The sequence below is a fragment of the Phocoena sinus genome, chromosome 8, assembly GCF_008692025.1.
Source record: "Phocoena sinus isolate mPhoSin1 chromosome 8, mPhoSin1.pri, whole genome shotgun sequence".
Classification (NCBI taxonomy): domain Eukaryota; kingdom Metazoa; phylum Chordata; class Mammalia; order Artiodactyla; family Phocoenidae; genus Phocoena; species Phocoena sinus.
Window position 1 is genome coordinate 66,232,879 of NC_045770.1, and position 16,034 is coordinate 66,248,912.

The 16,034-nt window shown below is 37.0% G+C and overlaps 1 protein-coding gene across 10 annotated transcripts in view; it reads left to right on the forward strand.

Moving 5' to 3' along the window:
- Window positions 1-12,326, forward strand: part of USP47 (ubiquitin specific peptidase 47) — a 122,117-nt gene extending 109,791 nt beyond the window's left edge. For 7 of the 10 annotated variants that reach the window (XM_032639103.1, XM_032639102.1, XM_032639109.1 and 4 more), the window contains 8 exons: window positions 2,925-3,100; window positions 3,462-3,542; window positions 4,864-4,979; window positions 5,340-5,458; window positions 7,830-7,960; window positions 9,691-9,738; window positions 9,829-9,959; window positions 10,785-12,326. In XM_032639103.1, coding sequence (XP_032494994.1) covers window positions 2,925-3,100; window positions 3,462-3,542; window positions 4,864-4,979; window positions 5,340-5,458; window positions 7,830-7,960; window positions 9,691-9,738; window positions 9,829-9,959; window positions 10,785-10,959 — 977 coding nt within the window. In that variant the 3' untranslated portion in view covers window positions 10,960-12,326. The remainder of the gene's footprint in view (window positions 1-2,924; window positions 3,101-3,461; window positions 3,543-4,863; window positions 4,980-5,339; window positions 5,459-7,829; window positions 7,961-9,690; window positions 9,739-9,828; window positions 9,960-10,784) is intronic. The other 3 variants (XM_032639110.1, XM_032639111.1, XM_032639105.1) reach the window with 2 other exon arrangements.
- The last annotated feature ends 3,708 nt before the right edge of the window (window positions 12,327-16,034 follow it).

Sequence of the window (16,034 nt, forward strand, 5' to 3'; positions counted from 1 at the left end):
GTCCCATTTCCATCTTAGAATGCTTAATGAAATCTTTGCAAAGGAGATTGCTGGCCATTTTAACCTTTTTAGAAATCCATTGTGGGCTAATTTACTAGCATTCATTGAAATAGTATTCAAGATTTTGTATCTTGAACCTGCTTGTCCTGCTAATTCTCTGGCTGGTTTTAGTCTTATATTTTATTTATTCTTTTATTATTTTAAATCTCACCAATGTTGATATGTTTTTGTTGTTGTTTGTCCAAATGCCCAAACTGACAGATCTCTTCCATCCTTCTGAGATTATGTAATTCAGAATTTCTAGTTTATATCTTGCCTGAAGCTTACTTCAAAGAAACTTAAAAAAAAAAAACTTAAAAAAAAAAAAACGTGATGAAGAGAAACCATTTTCTACAAATTATTTAGGCTTTCAGAAGCCATACAGAAAGTTTGTTTGGAAAGAAAAAGTGAAAACCCTGGAAAATGCCTTTTCATGTTTAAAAATCTGGCTTAGGGGAAAGGGAGTGGGGATGATAGCCAGCAGCCTAGTGTTTAAGGAGTCTCTAGTAAGATTGCTTCGTCACAGTTCCGCAAGGATCTGAAAGTAGGTGCCCGGGAAACATAGATGATACGTAATAATACAAGTTCTTCAGAGTGATGAAATGGCAAGGTAGAATAGGTAAACAAAGAATTTGATATCTGAAGAGTGGTATACCATGCACCGTCTAGACAACTCATTTAGATAATTACCAAACAGCACTTAAAATGATAGTCTTTAAGTGATTCATTATAATCCAGGAATTGTTTCAGGGAATATAGAACCTGTCTTTGAAAATACTGTCCCAGTGTGACCTAGTTGTAGTCTTCAAGCACTGGGGTATAAACAGGAAGGCCAAAGTAATAAAAATGGTAGTGTATTTGCACTGAAATTTCTTTGTACAATTTTGGCTACCACCTCTTTCAAGAAATACATAAAAGAAAAGAAAGAAAAAAGAAAAGCCTTTGAGGCTATTTTGAGGTTGCACTGTGAAGAGACTGAACTCTTCTGTATGAAGGGGTAGATAGGAAAAATGATATGATGGTATTCTGTAAAACTACAAAATAATTACAGCTCATCAGTTAAGCTAACAGTTTGTCAGTGCTATGATAAGCATTTTACATGTATTGACCCAAAAACACATTATGAGATATAAATACTGTTATCTTCATTTAATAATAGAGGTAACTGAAGTACAGAGAACTTAGGTCAAAGTCACAAATCTAATTTGTGAGGAGGAACCAGAACTTCATTCCAGCCAGGCCATGTAACTCTAGAACACTTGGTCCTAATCACCATATTGGACTATATCAATAACCAACAAACATTCATGTCTTCCTATGATACAACATTACTAGGAGTTATGAGAGAAACCAAAATGACAGTGATAGCTTTTATTTGAGTAATGCCTTAGAATTTACTATATTTGTCGAACAACAATCAATGAGACTGGCATAATAATTCTCTGAGAAAACGGAGGCTCAGAAAGATTGGATGACCTACCTACAGCCATTTATCAGACTGAAGTGGCAAAACTGAAATCCAGCCATATGCTTCTCATTTCTAATCAAGAAATTTTTTCATTACACCCTTCTCTCAAGAAATTTAGTCCCTCTCTGGATAATAGAGTTTTGTTTGCCAAAAGCTAGATTTTAACATTTAGGAGCATTCCTTAAAGCTTAGAAACCGACATTTTAAACAAATTAAAAGAAATGCTGCCTCAAAAGATATATACAGTAAATAAAGTTCATCACCTTATCTATGTTTTCTGCTAATTCATACTTGTCACATTTTCTCTAGTGAACCAGTATTTTATAACCAGGAAAATAGTAAATAGACATTATTTGAAAAATCCATTTAGAAAAATTCATCAGCCTGAGTTGGGATGACCTGAGAATGGAAATCAGGAGTGTTTTAGGGTTTTATCCTTAACCTTTCATGTAAATTTCACAGAAAACTGAGGTCTGCCCTAGAGAGAGCCTTAGGGCTGCAAAGAGACCATGGGCCTGAGGCTGCATGGCAGTTCTTGCATTCTGTATTGCTTTGTTACAAGAGAAAGATAAATGAGTGAAGTTTTTGCTCTTTACTAGAATATGAAGACTAGAGTAAATAGAAATATATTCCAGAAGTATCCTCATGAGTGGCTTATAAAATAAAGGACAAAAGATTAAAATAATAAGCATTAGAAAAAAAGCCCATCAAAGATAATACTATTATAATGCCAGCAGAGCTTAAACTGAAGCTTGGAGGAGGTGGGAGTTTCTGACCCATTTAGATATTATTTCTGTTACAGTCCAACCAACCACATGATAAAACAGACATCTTCATATGCTAGTCTTGACATTTTTCTCTAGTAGAAATCCCAGAACTAGATTTACTGACAATTTTTGAGGCGATTTATATATATATATATATGAAACTATTCTATAAACATATTACCTCGTTGAATTTACAGTGAGATACTGTGAGGTAGGTACTGTTATTAGTTCCATTTTTCAAATGACAAAATGCAGGTACAGAGGCTGGTGGCTTGCTCTGTGTCTCACAGCTAGTAAGAAAGCAGAAGAGGTAGGGGTGGGACCCAGCCAGAGCCCACACTACTGCTGTGTAGATCTAGAAATGTATGTATTTGAAGAGAGTTCCTATAAGTTTGGTTTTTAATTCAGCAGCCAAAATAAATAAGCACTTAAATATCTCAGAACATTTAAAGCTGTCAGATTATCCTTAGCATATGCTCAGTGCCCACATTTTTGTCCATTCAATGTAGTATATTAGCTAAAAGTCAAATAACTGAAAAGGTACTTTTTCCTGCTTACAGCATAATAAAAAGTATATGATCTGCTTTATTTATACTCTAAGAGGTTTCTTTTACATTTTTTTTCTGTTTTTTGTGTATGTGTGTGCTTAGGGTTGATGGTGCATGTTGATAAAAGAATTACTCTGGCTGCTTTCAAACAACATTTAGAGCCCTTTGTTGGAGTTTTGTCCTCTCACTTCAAGGTCTTTCGCGTGTACGCCAGCAATCAAGAGTTTGAGAGCGTCCGGCTGAATGAGACACTTTCATCATTTTCAGATGACAATAAGGTTGATTAAAATAATTCTGAATAATTAGAGTCTGTTTTAAATGATAGATTTGAGAACATCTTGCACTACTTCCAAGTAAGGTGAAATGGATACCCTAAAAGGATAATTTGTCCCTGAGGTTTAGTGGTTATTTGGCTTTTTTGTTGTTGTTTTCTCCATTCATCTAACAAACATTTGTTAAATGTTAACTGTGTGCCAGTTAGTATTCTAGGCACTGGGGAATCGGAGGTAAAAGATATACCTGTTTTCAAACAGCCCAGAATCTAGAGAATTGGGAGAAAAATACTAAACAGTTGAGATGAAAATGGGTAGTTTATTCTGCTGAGACCATACATCTAAAAAAACTGTTTTTAATTTGTAGATTACAATTAGACTGGGGAGAGCACTTAAAAAAGGAGAATACAGAGTTAAAGTGTACCAGCTTCTAGTCAATGAACAAGAGGTAAGTAATATACTTACAAACAATGTAAGGTAACTCTTGATAGTTATTAAAAACATACAGTGCACAGATTTGATTACTAGACATTTCTTTTTATCTCTCTAAAGAAGGGGATGGCAGACTTTTTTTAGGAAATATTTCAGTTGTACAGGCCATACTGCCTCTGTTGCAACTAAGTTCTGCCAGTGTAGTACAGAAGCAGACACAGACAGTACATAAGCCAATGGGGGTGGCTATGTTCCAATAAAATTTCACTTACAAAAACAGGCACCAGATGAATGTGGCCCTCAGGCCATTTTTGTCATCCCCCTGGTCTAAAGTATTGCTACACATGCTGGAAGGACAAACATTTTCTGCTTTTAAAAGGGGGTTTGTTTGTGCTTCTGGGACTGATTGTAAAATGCTACAGAAGGATGGTAGTTGACGACTTTTTGTGTTCAGAGAATCATTTTTAGTATTTAACTAGCATTATATATAGTGTCTCTTTGTGCTCTAAGTGCCTACAAATATTAACCCTTTTAATCCTCATCAATTAACTCTATTATAAAAGTACTGTTATTCTCATTTTATAGATTAAGAAACCGAGGCACAGAGAAGTAACTTGCCCAAGGTCATATAACTTGTAAATGGTGGATTAAGGATCTAAACCAGCTATGTTTTTCAAGGAGTAATAAAATATCTTAGTTCCTGTGATATATAAGATTGTGGTGAATACCCAGAAGAATAAGGCAAAGACACTATTTTTAAGACATTTATAACATCTCAGTGAAGACCTAGACAAATGTGAAAAACAGCAAATAAGGGGATAATGTTTTCATAAAATGCCTTCATTTGTTCAACAAATATTTTATTAGGCATCAGTCATATCTCTTATATGTGATCCATTACACTCATTTTGACTTACATCTTACTTCTAAATTTGGGGTTTGTGAATACTGTATCTCTTTTGAGACAGTCAGTGAATGTATTTGGAGAATTAGTATTCATTTCTCTCATTTTACTCTATAAAGGTGATTCTTTTTACTTTCAAAATTATGGTCATTGTATTACAAGAAGAGAAATATGAATGTATTATCATATTTAATCTCCACAATGACTCTGGCTCCGGTTTAAAGATGAGAAAACTGAGGCACAGAAATGTTAAGTAAGCTTGCTCAAGATAGCAGAGCTTTAGTAAGTAGTGGAGCCAAGATTTAAACCTAGGAAGATAAGCTCCTAAACCCAGTCCAGTAATTGTCACACTATAAAGTGCAAATAAAATGTCTTGTTGATCCTTATTTTAATGTGTAATTCAGGGTCTAATTGTTTATGTTTATATTCCTAGCCGTGCAAGTTTCTGCTAGATGCTGTGTTTGCTAAAGGAATGACTGTACGGCAATCAAAAGAGGAGTTAATTCCTCAGCTCAGGGAGCAATGTGGTTTAGAGCTCAGTATTGACAGGTAAAGTAAAATTACAGTGTCATCAGCAATTTGAAGAAAGACAGTGTGGCCAATTGATATGGATTGGTATAATTTTCTAAAACTAGAAGAATTTTAAATTCCTGTACCATTCAGAATTTTAGTACTGCGGATTAATAGAACTAAGCAAAAGTATTAGCATTTGTTTGAACTTGCTCTGTAGGATACTAAATTTGATGTCTTGAGAGCTTTTCATTATATTTTCCCAAAATTTTAATGAATAACCATTTGACTTTTGTGTTTGAACATAGTTCATTTTTCTTTGTGTCAGATTCATGTCATTTTTTTTCAAGTTAAGAATTTCAAAGTATAATAGTTTAAAATGTCTTACCACATTTGTAGGTTTCGTCTAAGGAAAAAAACATGGAAGAATCCTGGCACTGTCTTTTTGGATTATCATATTTATGAAGAAGATATTAATATTTCCAGCAACTGGGAGGTTTTCCTTGAAGTTCTTGATGGTATTATCAATATTTTTGTGGAGAAATATCAGGAATTCTCTAGAAATAATCGAAGTTGTCATTTTTTCAAATAATGAGTTTCTTCTGTCTCTTCTATGGGCACCATTTGCCTTTTAAATATTTCTTCTTTTCTCTAATTTTAAGAATATGAATTCTTCCTTTCAGGGAAGTTGCAATTTCAAAGTTGTATTTTTAGTACCTTTTACAGAAAGTAAAAGTTTCTTAGCCATGTTTGTTATTTAGTCTCTTTTTCAGTGTTTGAATTCAATTGAAAATTGAATTCAATTTCAATGTTTGAATTCTGATTAAGTGACAAGTTAAGTGGGGAGACAAGGAATAACCAGGACGCCATCTACCATGGCGTCCACAAGTCACAAGTGGAATTGTGACTTGTTTTGAGGCTGTGGTATTAATGATTTTTCAGAGATTTTGAGAACAGTGACAATATTAGTTTTCTAGGCTGGTACAAAGTACTACAAACTGGGTGGCTTAAACAACAGAAATTTATTTTCTCACAGTTTCGGAGGCTAGAAGTCTGAGATCAAGGTGTTGTCAGGGTTGGTTCCTTCTGTGGGCTGTGAGGGAGAATTTGCTCCATGCCTCTCTCCTAGCTTCTGGTGGTTTGTTGACAGTCTTTGGTGTTCCTTGGCTTATAGATGCATCCTCCTGATCTCTGCCTTCATCTTCACATCATGTTCTCTGTGTGGGCTTTCCTATCTGTGTCCTGATTTCCCATATTATAAGGACCCTAGTCATATTGGATTAGTACCCACTTTAATGACCTCATTTTAACTTGATTACCATTGTAATGACCCTATTTCCAAATAAGATCACATTCTGAGGTACTGAAGTTCAGGACTTCAACATGTCTTTTGGTGGGGGACATATTTCAACCCATAACAGTGTAACAGTGACCTAGAAGAGCAGTTCTGTTTGTCACACCTCCTGGTTTTAATTATCAACATTGGTACATTTTAATCTAATGTTTTTTGGAAGAGTTAGTGGGGGAAAAGTTGGCTTTTGGGAGATATCAAGGGAAACAACTAGTTCTATATTCTTTTGTGACTTTGCTGTTGCTTAGAAAGTTTTTGATTTTCCTTTTCTTTTTCCATAGAAATTAAAATATCATAAGTTCTGGATATTTTTATGTAAGATTATGATAGCTTTCAGAGGGTTCAATAATACTAACACCTCACCTATTTCAGGTCTAATTTGGTTTAAATTTCAATGTTTGAATTCTGATTAAGTGACAAGTTAAGTGGGGAGACAAGGAATAACCAGAACGCCATCTACCATGATTTGTAAGCAAGTGCTCCAGATTGTAATTCCTTCTCTGAGTATCTGGGGCCTGAGAGAGTAATCACTGTTTCTGGGTAGGCCAAGAAGAGATGAAGGACATAGACGTCACCCTTGTTAGGACGGAGTATATATTAGCAGAGATGGATTAGCCAGAACATGTCTCTGGATAGTAGGTCCTTACATCAGTATCATTTCAGTATATATTTTAGCATCGAAATACTTGAGTAAGATATGTCATGTGATTAAATCTAAGAAACATTTATTGACCTGTAATTTACCAGACATTGCTGACCCTTGGTGCTATAAAAATGAATAAATTAGACCAGTGATTGCCCCCCAGATGCGCAGTGTATGGGAGAGCCAGAACTACAAACCTGTAATTCCAAAATGATAGGCGTTAAGGACCAAATCAGTACAGTTGGCTCTTGTGTACCTCAAAGAGAAAGATGACAGCTGAGCTGGGTTTTGAAGAATCAGTAAGTTTGGGAGTAAATGAAAAGAGGATTAATAGCTTGAGTGAAAAAAGAAGATAAACTTAAAGCTATTTGATTATGATTTTAGATTGTGGGGTAGAAGCCAACAGAGGAACAAAGATCATAGATGCAAAGAAGAGAGTAATTGGTCAAGCAGTGTCCAGCAGGAGGCACGAGGGAGTGGAATTAGGAGTACTGGTGGAAGGAGAGCTTGCAGGGGTTAGCGATTATCTTCTGAGACTTGGGGGAAGAGAATAAATATTTTATTCTCAAAACATCCTTGGGATAATCGGTTTCTTTTATGCCCACTTTTTCTTTTTTATATTTATTTATTTATTTGGCTGCGCCGGGTCCTAGTTGCAGCGTGCAGGATCTTTAGTTGTGGCATGTGGGATCTAGTTCCCTGACTAGGGATTGAACCCGGGCCCCCTTCTTTGGGAGCACGGAGTCTCAACCACTGGACCACCAGGGAGGTCCCCATGCCCACTTTTTAAGAATAACACTTGAAGTAAATCTTTTTGTTTAGTCAGGCAGTACAAGAAAAGGCAAATTGTGAATCATTAGAGTAAATAGAATGATGGCCTAATCTTGCATATTAGGGGCAGAGAAGATGAAATCCATGTCACAACTTGCAGTTTTGTCAAGACGGTGGAGGCCTTCAGAGATGAAGTTGGATCCCTTCCAGGAGGTTGTGTTGGAAAGCAGTAGTGTTGATGAGTTGCGAGACAAGGTAAGTTCATTTTAAAGAAAATGAACTAACATACATTTTTCTCTGTGGTGCATAAGAGACACCCTAGCAAGTGAGTGCCAGACACTGATGCAGCAACCTCTCTTTCTTTGTCTCTGTCACACATTGTGCCTCACTACTCTTGTTTCTTAGGGCTGCTGATGCTTTGAAAAATTACCTTGGCTTCTGGCCATCCAGAAGTGAACCACCACTTTCTGTTACTTGGACCAACTTTGCCTTAAGTAGTTAGGATTAGTTAGAGGCACTAGAGTAAATTGCTGTATATGCTTAAAACCCAAATGAGGTAGAATCGAGTGGAGAACCCAGATGAAGATGTCTTCTGCATTTTTCATTTTAAAGGTGGGAATTCTAAGGATCTCTAGAGAAAGGATGAATTATTCATAAGTGGTACTAGGACGGTTGGCAGTTTGGGGAAAAATTTATTTCCATATTTCACACCAAACACAAAAATAAATTCTAAATAAGTTAAATTTATATTTTAAAATATAATAAAATGATAAATGTTCTAGGTGAAAATATTGAGAATATTTTTATAATCCCAGAGAGGGAAAAATATTTGTAAGTATAATACCAAAAGCCAAAAAAGAAAAGCTGGACAACATAAAAGTTTAAATCTTCTGCACAGTACCCCCCAACTGCCAAAAAAATATTTTTAAAGCAACCCATAAAACTAAAAATCAATGGAAAAATATTCGAAACATATGTGAAACATGATGTCCAAATTTAAAAGGAGCTACAAATTAATAATCTGGACAACCTAATTGTAAAATAAGCAAAGAACATGAATAGGCAATTCATAGAAGAAATACAAGTTAAAATAATAACAGCACTTTTTACCTCTTAAATTGGTGAAGATTTAGAATATAAAAAAATACCTAGAGTCATCATGGTTTGGGGAAAATGCAATATCATACACCTTTGATAAGTGGTTAAATTGTTACATTTTTTTCAGGGTTCAGCTTGGCATTGTTTATCAACATTTCAGATGTGCAGTTCTACATCTAAGAAATATTTGCAGAAATATGCAAAGAGATATTTATGGAGATACATATTATAGCATTGTAACTGGGAAAACCTAAAAACACGCTCAGTGTCCATCAATAGGAAATACAATGGTATATTTTTCAACTATTGAAGAGAATGAGGTTACTCGGTATCCTATTCTTTTTTTTTTTTTTTTTTTTTTTTTGCGGTACGCGGGCCTCTCACTGTTGTGGCCTCTCCCGTTGCGGAGCACAGGCTCTGGACGCGCAGGCTCAGCGGCCATGGCTCACGGGTCCAGCCGCTCCGCGGCATGTGGGATCTTCCCGGACCGGGGCACGAACCCGCGTCCCCTGCATCGGCAGGCGGACTCTCAACCACTGCGCCACCAGGGAAGCCCGGTATCCTATTCTTATATAGAGACTATATAAAGTTATTATATAGATATATAAAACTGTTTATGAAATGTATTTATAAATGTGTGTATGTAGTTTATATATGCATAGGAAAGGTCTGAAAGGAATATACTAAATTGATATTTCTGAGACATGGTGTTTGCAGGTAGACAGAGGAGAGAATTCCACTTCCTGCTTTTCAAAAAACTTTTATCAAACATGTTACTTCTTTGAACAAAAAATCAAGCTATGTCTGTGCTTATGAGGTTAAAGGAAAATAACTTCTCAGCAAATTTACTTTTTAGATGAACTCATGTAAAATGTTTCCTTTTACAGCTTTGTGAAATCAGTGGAATTCCTTTAGAAGATATTGAATTTGCCAAGGTAAGGCCCTGAGAATGTTTAAATCTGGGTACTAGGGCTCAATAAACATGGCTAATGGTGTCATTTATTCATTCATTCTTTTCTCTGTAGGGTAGAGGAACTTTTCCCTGTGATATTTCTGTCCTTGATATTCATCAGGATTTGGACTGGAATCCTAAAGTTTCTACCCTGAATGTCTGGCCTCTTTATATCTGTGATGATGGTGCAGTCATATTTTATAGGTAACATTCACAATGTTTTGATTATTTCTAGTGATACCACATTTTTGTTGTGCATCTTGTTTTTCATAAATAGCTTTACAATTGTTATGATATAGAGCAGCCCTGACCAGTGCAAGCCATTTATTACATTCTGAAATTTCTAGTAGCCACATTTTAAAAAGTAGAACGGTGAAACTATTTTAATAAAGTATTTCTAACCCAGTACATCCAAAATATTATCATTACAACATGTAAACAATATAAAAATCATTTACAAGATATTTTACATTATTTTTCGTATAGTAAGTCTCCGAAATATTGTGTATTTATTATACTTGCCTCCCATGTCAGTTTGGAGCAGACATATCTCAACAGGCACACATGGCTAGTGGCTACCAGATCAGACATTACAGATACAGAGGGAAAAGAATAGTCATCGGAGGCTGGCAGATATGTGTTCAGATTTAGCGTTGTTATTTACCTAGGACCTCATCTGTAAAATGGCCACAGTGATTTCAACCTTGCAGGATTTTAGGAGAATTAGGAACTATTGCATTTAAAAAAACTGGCCTAGTGCCTGTTATAAATAGATGTTCAATAAATGATAGCCATTATTATACTAATAGTAACATGGAAATTATTCTTTGCCATTTTTCGAAGTGACTGCCATGTTAATATAATAAACACATTAGAAATCTAGGATATCTTAATATATGAGATTATTTAACTTCAGTGGTGATGATCAGATTTCATTTTCTCACTGAGGAGCTTTAGAGCATTTAAGCATAAATTAAAGGAGACAGATGGCTCTACTGGTCTAATATGTCATTAATATTTTAAACGTAGGGATAAAACAGAAGAATTAATGGAGTTGACAGATGAGCAAAGAAATGAACTGATGAAAAAAGAAAGCAGTCGACTCCAGAAGACGGGACATCGTGTAACGTACTCACCTCGGAAAGAAAAAGCACTAAAAATATATCTGGATGGAGCACCAAATAAAGATCTGACTCAAGACTGACTCTGCTAGTGTAGCATTTTCCCTGGGGGATTTTGGTTTTAATTAGACGGTTCACTGCTACTGTGTAGTGTGCCATTATAGCCGGACGTGGTTGGGGTAACCCAGTGATACCAGCACTGATTGGACTGCCCTTCACCAATCAGAAGCTCAGTGCCCAATGGGCCACTGTTTTGACTTGGAATCATGTTGTGCACTATAGTCAAATGTACTGTAAAGTGAAAAGGGATGTGCAAAAAAATAAAAACAAAAAGCAAAACCTGCTACTAGAAAAGGGGAAAGGGGAATGAGTAAACTTCTTTTCTTGCAGACAGATGTGCACATAGCCGCTAGTCAAACCAGCCTCAAACAGGATGCTCATAGCTTAATAATAAAAGCTGTGCAAAGGCCATGAATGAATGAATTTCTGTTTATTTCACTGATACACACATTACCTCATTGACAATTCGGAAGTAAATGCAACGTGTGTTGACTCTTGGAAAGCAGCAAAAATAGGAGCAGAAGAAAGAAATTCTTAGAACCAGCCGTAACCCAGTAAAGAAAGAATCGTGAAGTGTTTTTATTTTGTTTTCTTTTTTTCGAAGTATTAAGAACATTATTCTAGATCATCAAAACGTTTCCTTAGACCACTCCCAGCAGGTGGCAGCTCAGAATTGCTGCAATACTGTAATTATAACTGATTGTACGTTAAGTTATGGATGTAGAGAATTCATTTCACTCATTCATTCAGCATGTAAATAAAATTGATCCTATTGAGTTATCATAATTGCAGTTCAGCTATTTCCCATGGTTATTCATTTCACATATCATTCATGATGTACATTTGTGTACATTGAGAAGTATAGCAGTTTATGTAAATGTCACCCTCAGTGGGGTTCCTCAGTGCTGGGTCCCATACGATTGTATTTGCCCTTGTTAATGAGGTTTTTCTGTTCAGCGGCTTCGATTTTTTCCTTTTTTACATTTATTTTTGAAGATTTAACTCCAAGTTTGAATCTTCTAAAACCCTTTTAAGTCCCACTTTAATTTTGGGGGTTGATACATAGTTACATGTAGTTTAACTTTGGGGAAACAACATCGTTTTGAATAAACTTGCTAGTAAGTCAGGTCATGACACAGGCTAATGCAGTCAACATGATTTCATTGCAAAGTCTATTCGAATCGGCAAGTTTTTGCTCTGCTAAATGCGACTATTCAATGAACATAATTCTACGTAAATTTTGAAAATGCCATCTAATTTATAAAAAAATCAATAAAAAGGTTTTGGTAAAACTTTTTCATGCCAGATGCTGTTTACAACAATGAACATGCCAATAAAACATTTGTTCATTCTGTTGTGTTATTTTGGTCATTAAACTTTTGTGGATGAAGAATCCGGGTTCAGAAGAGATTTGTTTTCTTTAAATACCACATTTTGTAATGTATATTGAATAATTATCTCATCTCTGGTAACGTATGTTTACAGTAAAGTTCTCATAGGAGAGATGAAAAGATGTTAATATTTAACTTTGGACGATCCTGTCGATACTTCAGAGTCGAAATTTTACCCTTTTTTTCCTTTTAAGAGAAAATTAGAAAATAGTGTTAGCAAATGTTGGTTGCAGTTTGAATATAATGATTGAGAGTTCCATAATATCTTAAAAGTCCCTACGAGGGGAAAAAAAATCTTTTCTAAGACATTTTTCTCACTAATTTTTATTCCATATAAACTCTGTAGCATTCTGCTAAATTTGATGGCGGTAGTGTTCTGGGTTTGCATTAGTGGAATTGGTGGTGTTCTCAGAGGAAAACTTGAAGCATTTGTGATGAGTTGTTTTTTCAGATCATTTCGATTTTCTGATGTAACATGAGAGCTCTTTGGTTCTGATGCAGGCCAGCTTCCTTGGGATATAGGGGTCAGTAAATGTGCTTTCTGCTTTCAAGGACTGACTGTGGAGCAGAGGAGGCAGATTTGTAAGTAAAATGGGTTTGGGGCCGTGTTTGGTTTGGTTTAGTGTCCCTATAAGAGGAAATGGTAGAATCTTCATACCTGCTTCTCATTCTGTGCCTTTTGCCCTTTTTATTGTTTGTTTCATGTTTGCTGTTTCTAATTGCAGGCGTATTACAAATACCAAGGGTAAAGAAAATATATATTTCATTATGGAAAAGAAAAAGTTAAAGCTTCTTGCTCTTCAGTGCCTGATAGAGAACACAATGTTGCACTTGAATAATTTCAGTAAAGGGGGCGGTGATTTCAAAGTGGATTTGTGACAGTGGGAACAGTAATTTGCGGGAAAGAGATTAATGTGTCAACCTCGCCCAGACTCAGAGAAACAAGTGAGCACCTGTAAGCCAAAGGGCACATTAACTGTGTGTTCCCAGGCCCGGGGCAGTGGAACCTGGTGATCACTCATCTGCTGAATCTTCTGAGTCTGAGGCAGGCCACATGCAATAAAGAGTGACCCTGTTCCCCATGGGTCATGCCAAGGTTTTGAAGAGTTTTTACTGTGGGGAAGATGAGTTTGTGTCAGCCAGGGACGCCCTGTGAGAACCAAGTACCTACATATCTAAGGCAGGTGCTGAAGGTCAGGGGTCCATTCTGGCGAAGAAGCCAGAGCTCTGGTTTCAGGACTCTGCCTTGTTTATTTAGCTGGTCTGTGCAGTGTTTATTTAGCTGGTCTGAACAGAGGTTTGCTAGATGAACGTCTGCTTCTCAAACGAAGTGTAAGTAAGTGATAGTAGCCATGACAAGATAAAAAGAGTGAGGGAAGGAGCCCTATACTACACAGTGTTTGGTAATCTCTTTTGTAATGGAATGGAAAGTACTTTAAAACTCTTGAGAAAACAGAAAGTACTTTAAAATTCTGAGGAAACGGGGGTGAACTATGCCACAGCTAGAAAACAATCAAGTAGGCAGGCTACACTGTTAGGAATGATATCTAGGCGGAGGGAGGAGACAGCTATAAACTTCCAACGTGGTCTGAGCTAGCGTGCACAGCATCAGAGCACTGCAGTGTTATTACTAAATCTGGAAGTGACCTGTGAATGTATGGAATACAATAAAATCTTTTATTCTGATTCATTCGCTAGTATTTCCTTTTCAATTGGCTGTTTTCCTTCTGAATTTTGTCCCTTTGTTCAGCATCAAGACTCTAACCAGCTCTTGCACTTGTGACTTGCAAATTGTAGTCTAGGGTATATGGAATAGAAGATAATCTGAATTAGCAAGTTTTTTGTTTGCTAAATAAAAGTATTCCATCTAAACAATTCTGTGTAATTTTTGCAAAACGAATCAATATTTTGGTCACTAGCAGTCAAAAGCCTTCTAGGGCCACAAATCCTTAAATCCAGTGCAAAATTGTGTGTATGTGTAGTTTTCTAGGGGTCTAGTAAATGCTTTTTTAATCAGGTTTGCAAAGGAATTCATGGTCCACATGAAGCTTGTAGCCACGTAGGCTTGGTGTACATGAAGCTGGTGTACAGAAGACGCTCCTTCAATGTCGTTCGTATGGGGAAAGGGGTACTACGATCATTTGGTTAGATACAGTGTTAATTTTCAAAACATGGCTTTCAGAAACAATACTTGACAAAATCAAGAGTGCGTTAAATCATGTGTGTCTGTTTAGAAAAGAATGCGACAATCACTAGGGGCCAAGCTAGGAGGGCAAAAAAGTGTTAGGGAGGGATGTGCTCCCCCTTCCCCGTGGTAGCACCACCACCTACCTCCCCCTCACCAGTTAACCTGCACAGGAGAAGCTGGTCTTTTGACTGGTCAGAGCCTGAGAATTTACCAGGCCAGGGGATTATTTGTGGACCCGGGAGCCCTGCCTTAAAGGTACCGTGCTCCGCCTCTGCTTCCTTTGCTCCCAACCTGCCCCTTCCCCCAGTATAGAGGGCACACTTCCATGTTCAGCCTTATAATGCTTTAAGCAACCCACTGAATTAGAAGGTATCATCTTGTTGGGATACAAATAATGCAGTGGTTCTGTTTTTCCAGTAACTATGCCAACTGTTTTGTAGAATGCAGTTTCACACTGGAAGCAGACTTTGGGGGCAACCCTATAAATTTTAAGGCACTTTGCATTATTCAAACAATCTGACCTTGTTGAAGTTTTTTAGTCATTTGATTTAAAGTGCTTCCCCCCACCACACACACAGTGGCTGCTGGATGTGCCACTCTCTGCCTGGAGAGGGAAGGAGGCTATGGTCAGAGCCCTCACTCCCCACTGGCTCTTTTCCGCACTAGCTCTATAGATGGTGGAAGAGGGAAAAGAGCAGCCTTCTGTTGGTGGTGGTGAGGTTACTGTCCCCTTTTTACCTGGTCACCATGAACTCTCGTAGAAGGTAGACGCCCTGCGGGTCCTACCAGGCAAAGATTCAACTCCAAACAACAGTGGTGGTTCCTTATGAAACTTGACTGTCTTTTGCCGACTTCCTGCTGGCAAGGGACATTCCTCTGAAATGCGTACCACGTTATCCCATGATGCCCTGGTCCCCACCAAGTCTTCAACCCTTAACTGCATGTTTCTTCCATGGCCCTGTCTCTGGGGCTGTGGGTGCAGTAGGAATCTATCTTTGCATCTGCCCTCCTCCGCCTCACTGCTCCATCCAGTCGTCTCTCCCTGATGCTCCGCCTTCCATGGTATTAGTGGCAAGTCAATGTGTCCACCTTCTACACAACCATCCCACTTTGAGATGTCAATGGCTCCCATACAAATTTTATATTTTATTGAAGTATAGTTGATTTATATTGTGTTAATTACTGCTGTACAGCAAAGTGACTCAGTTATACAAATATATATACATTCTTTTTCATTATGGTTTATCACAGGATATTGAATTTAGTTCCCTGTGCTATACAGTAGGACTTTTGTTGTTTATCCATTCTGTATGTACCAGTTTACATCTGCTAACCCCAAACTCCCAATCCATCCTTCCCCACCTCCCTCCCCCTTGGTAACCACGAGTCTATTCTCTATGTCTGTGATTCTGTTTCTGTTTCATAGATAGGTTTATTTGTGTCATATTTTAGATTGTACATATAAGTGATATGGTATTTGTCTTTCTGACTTCACTTAGTATGATAATCTCTAGTTGCA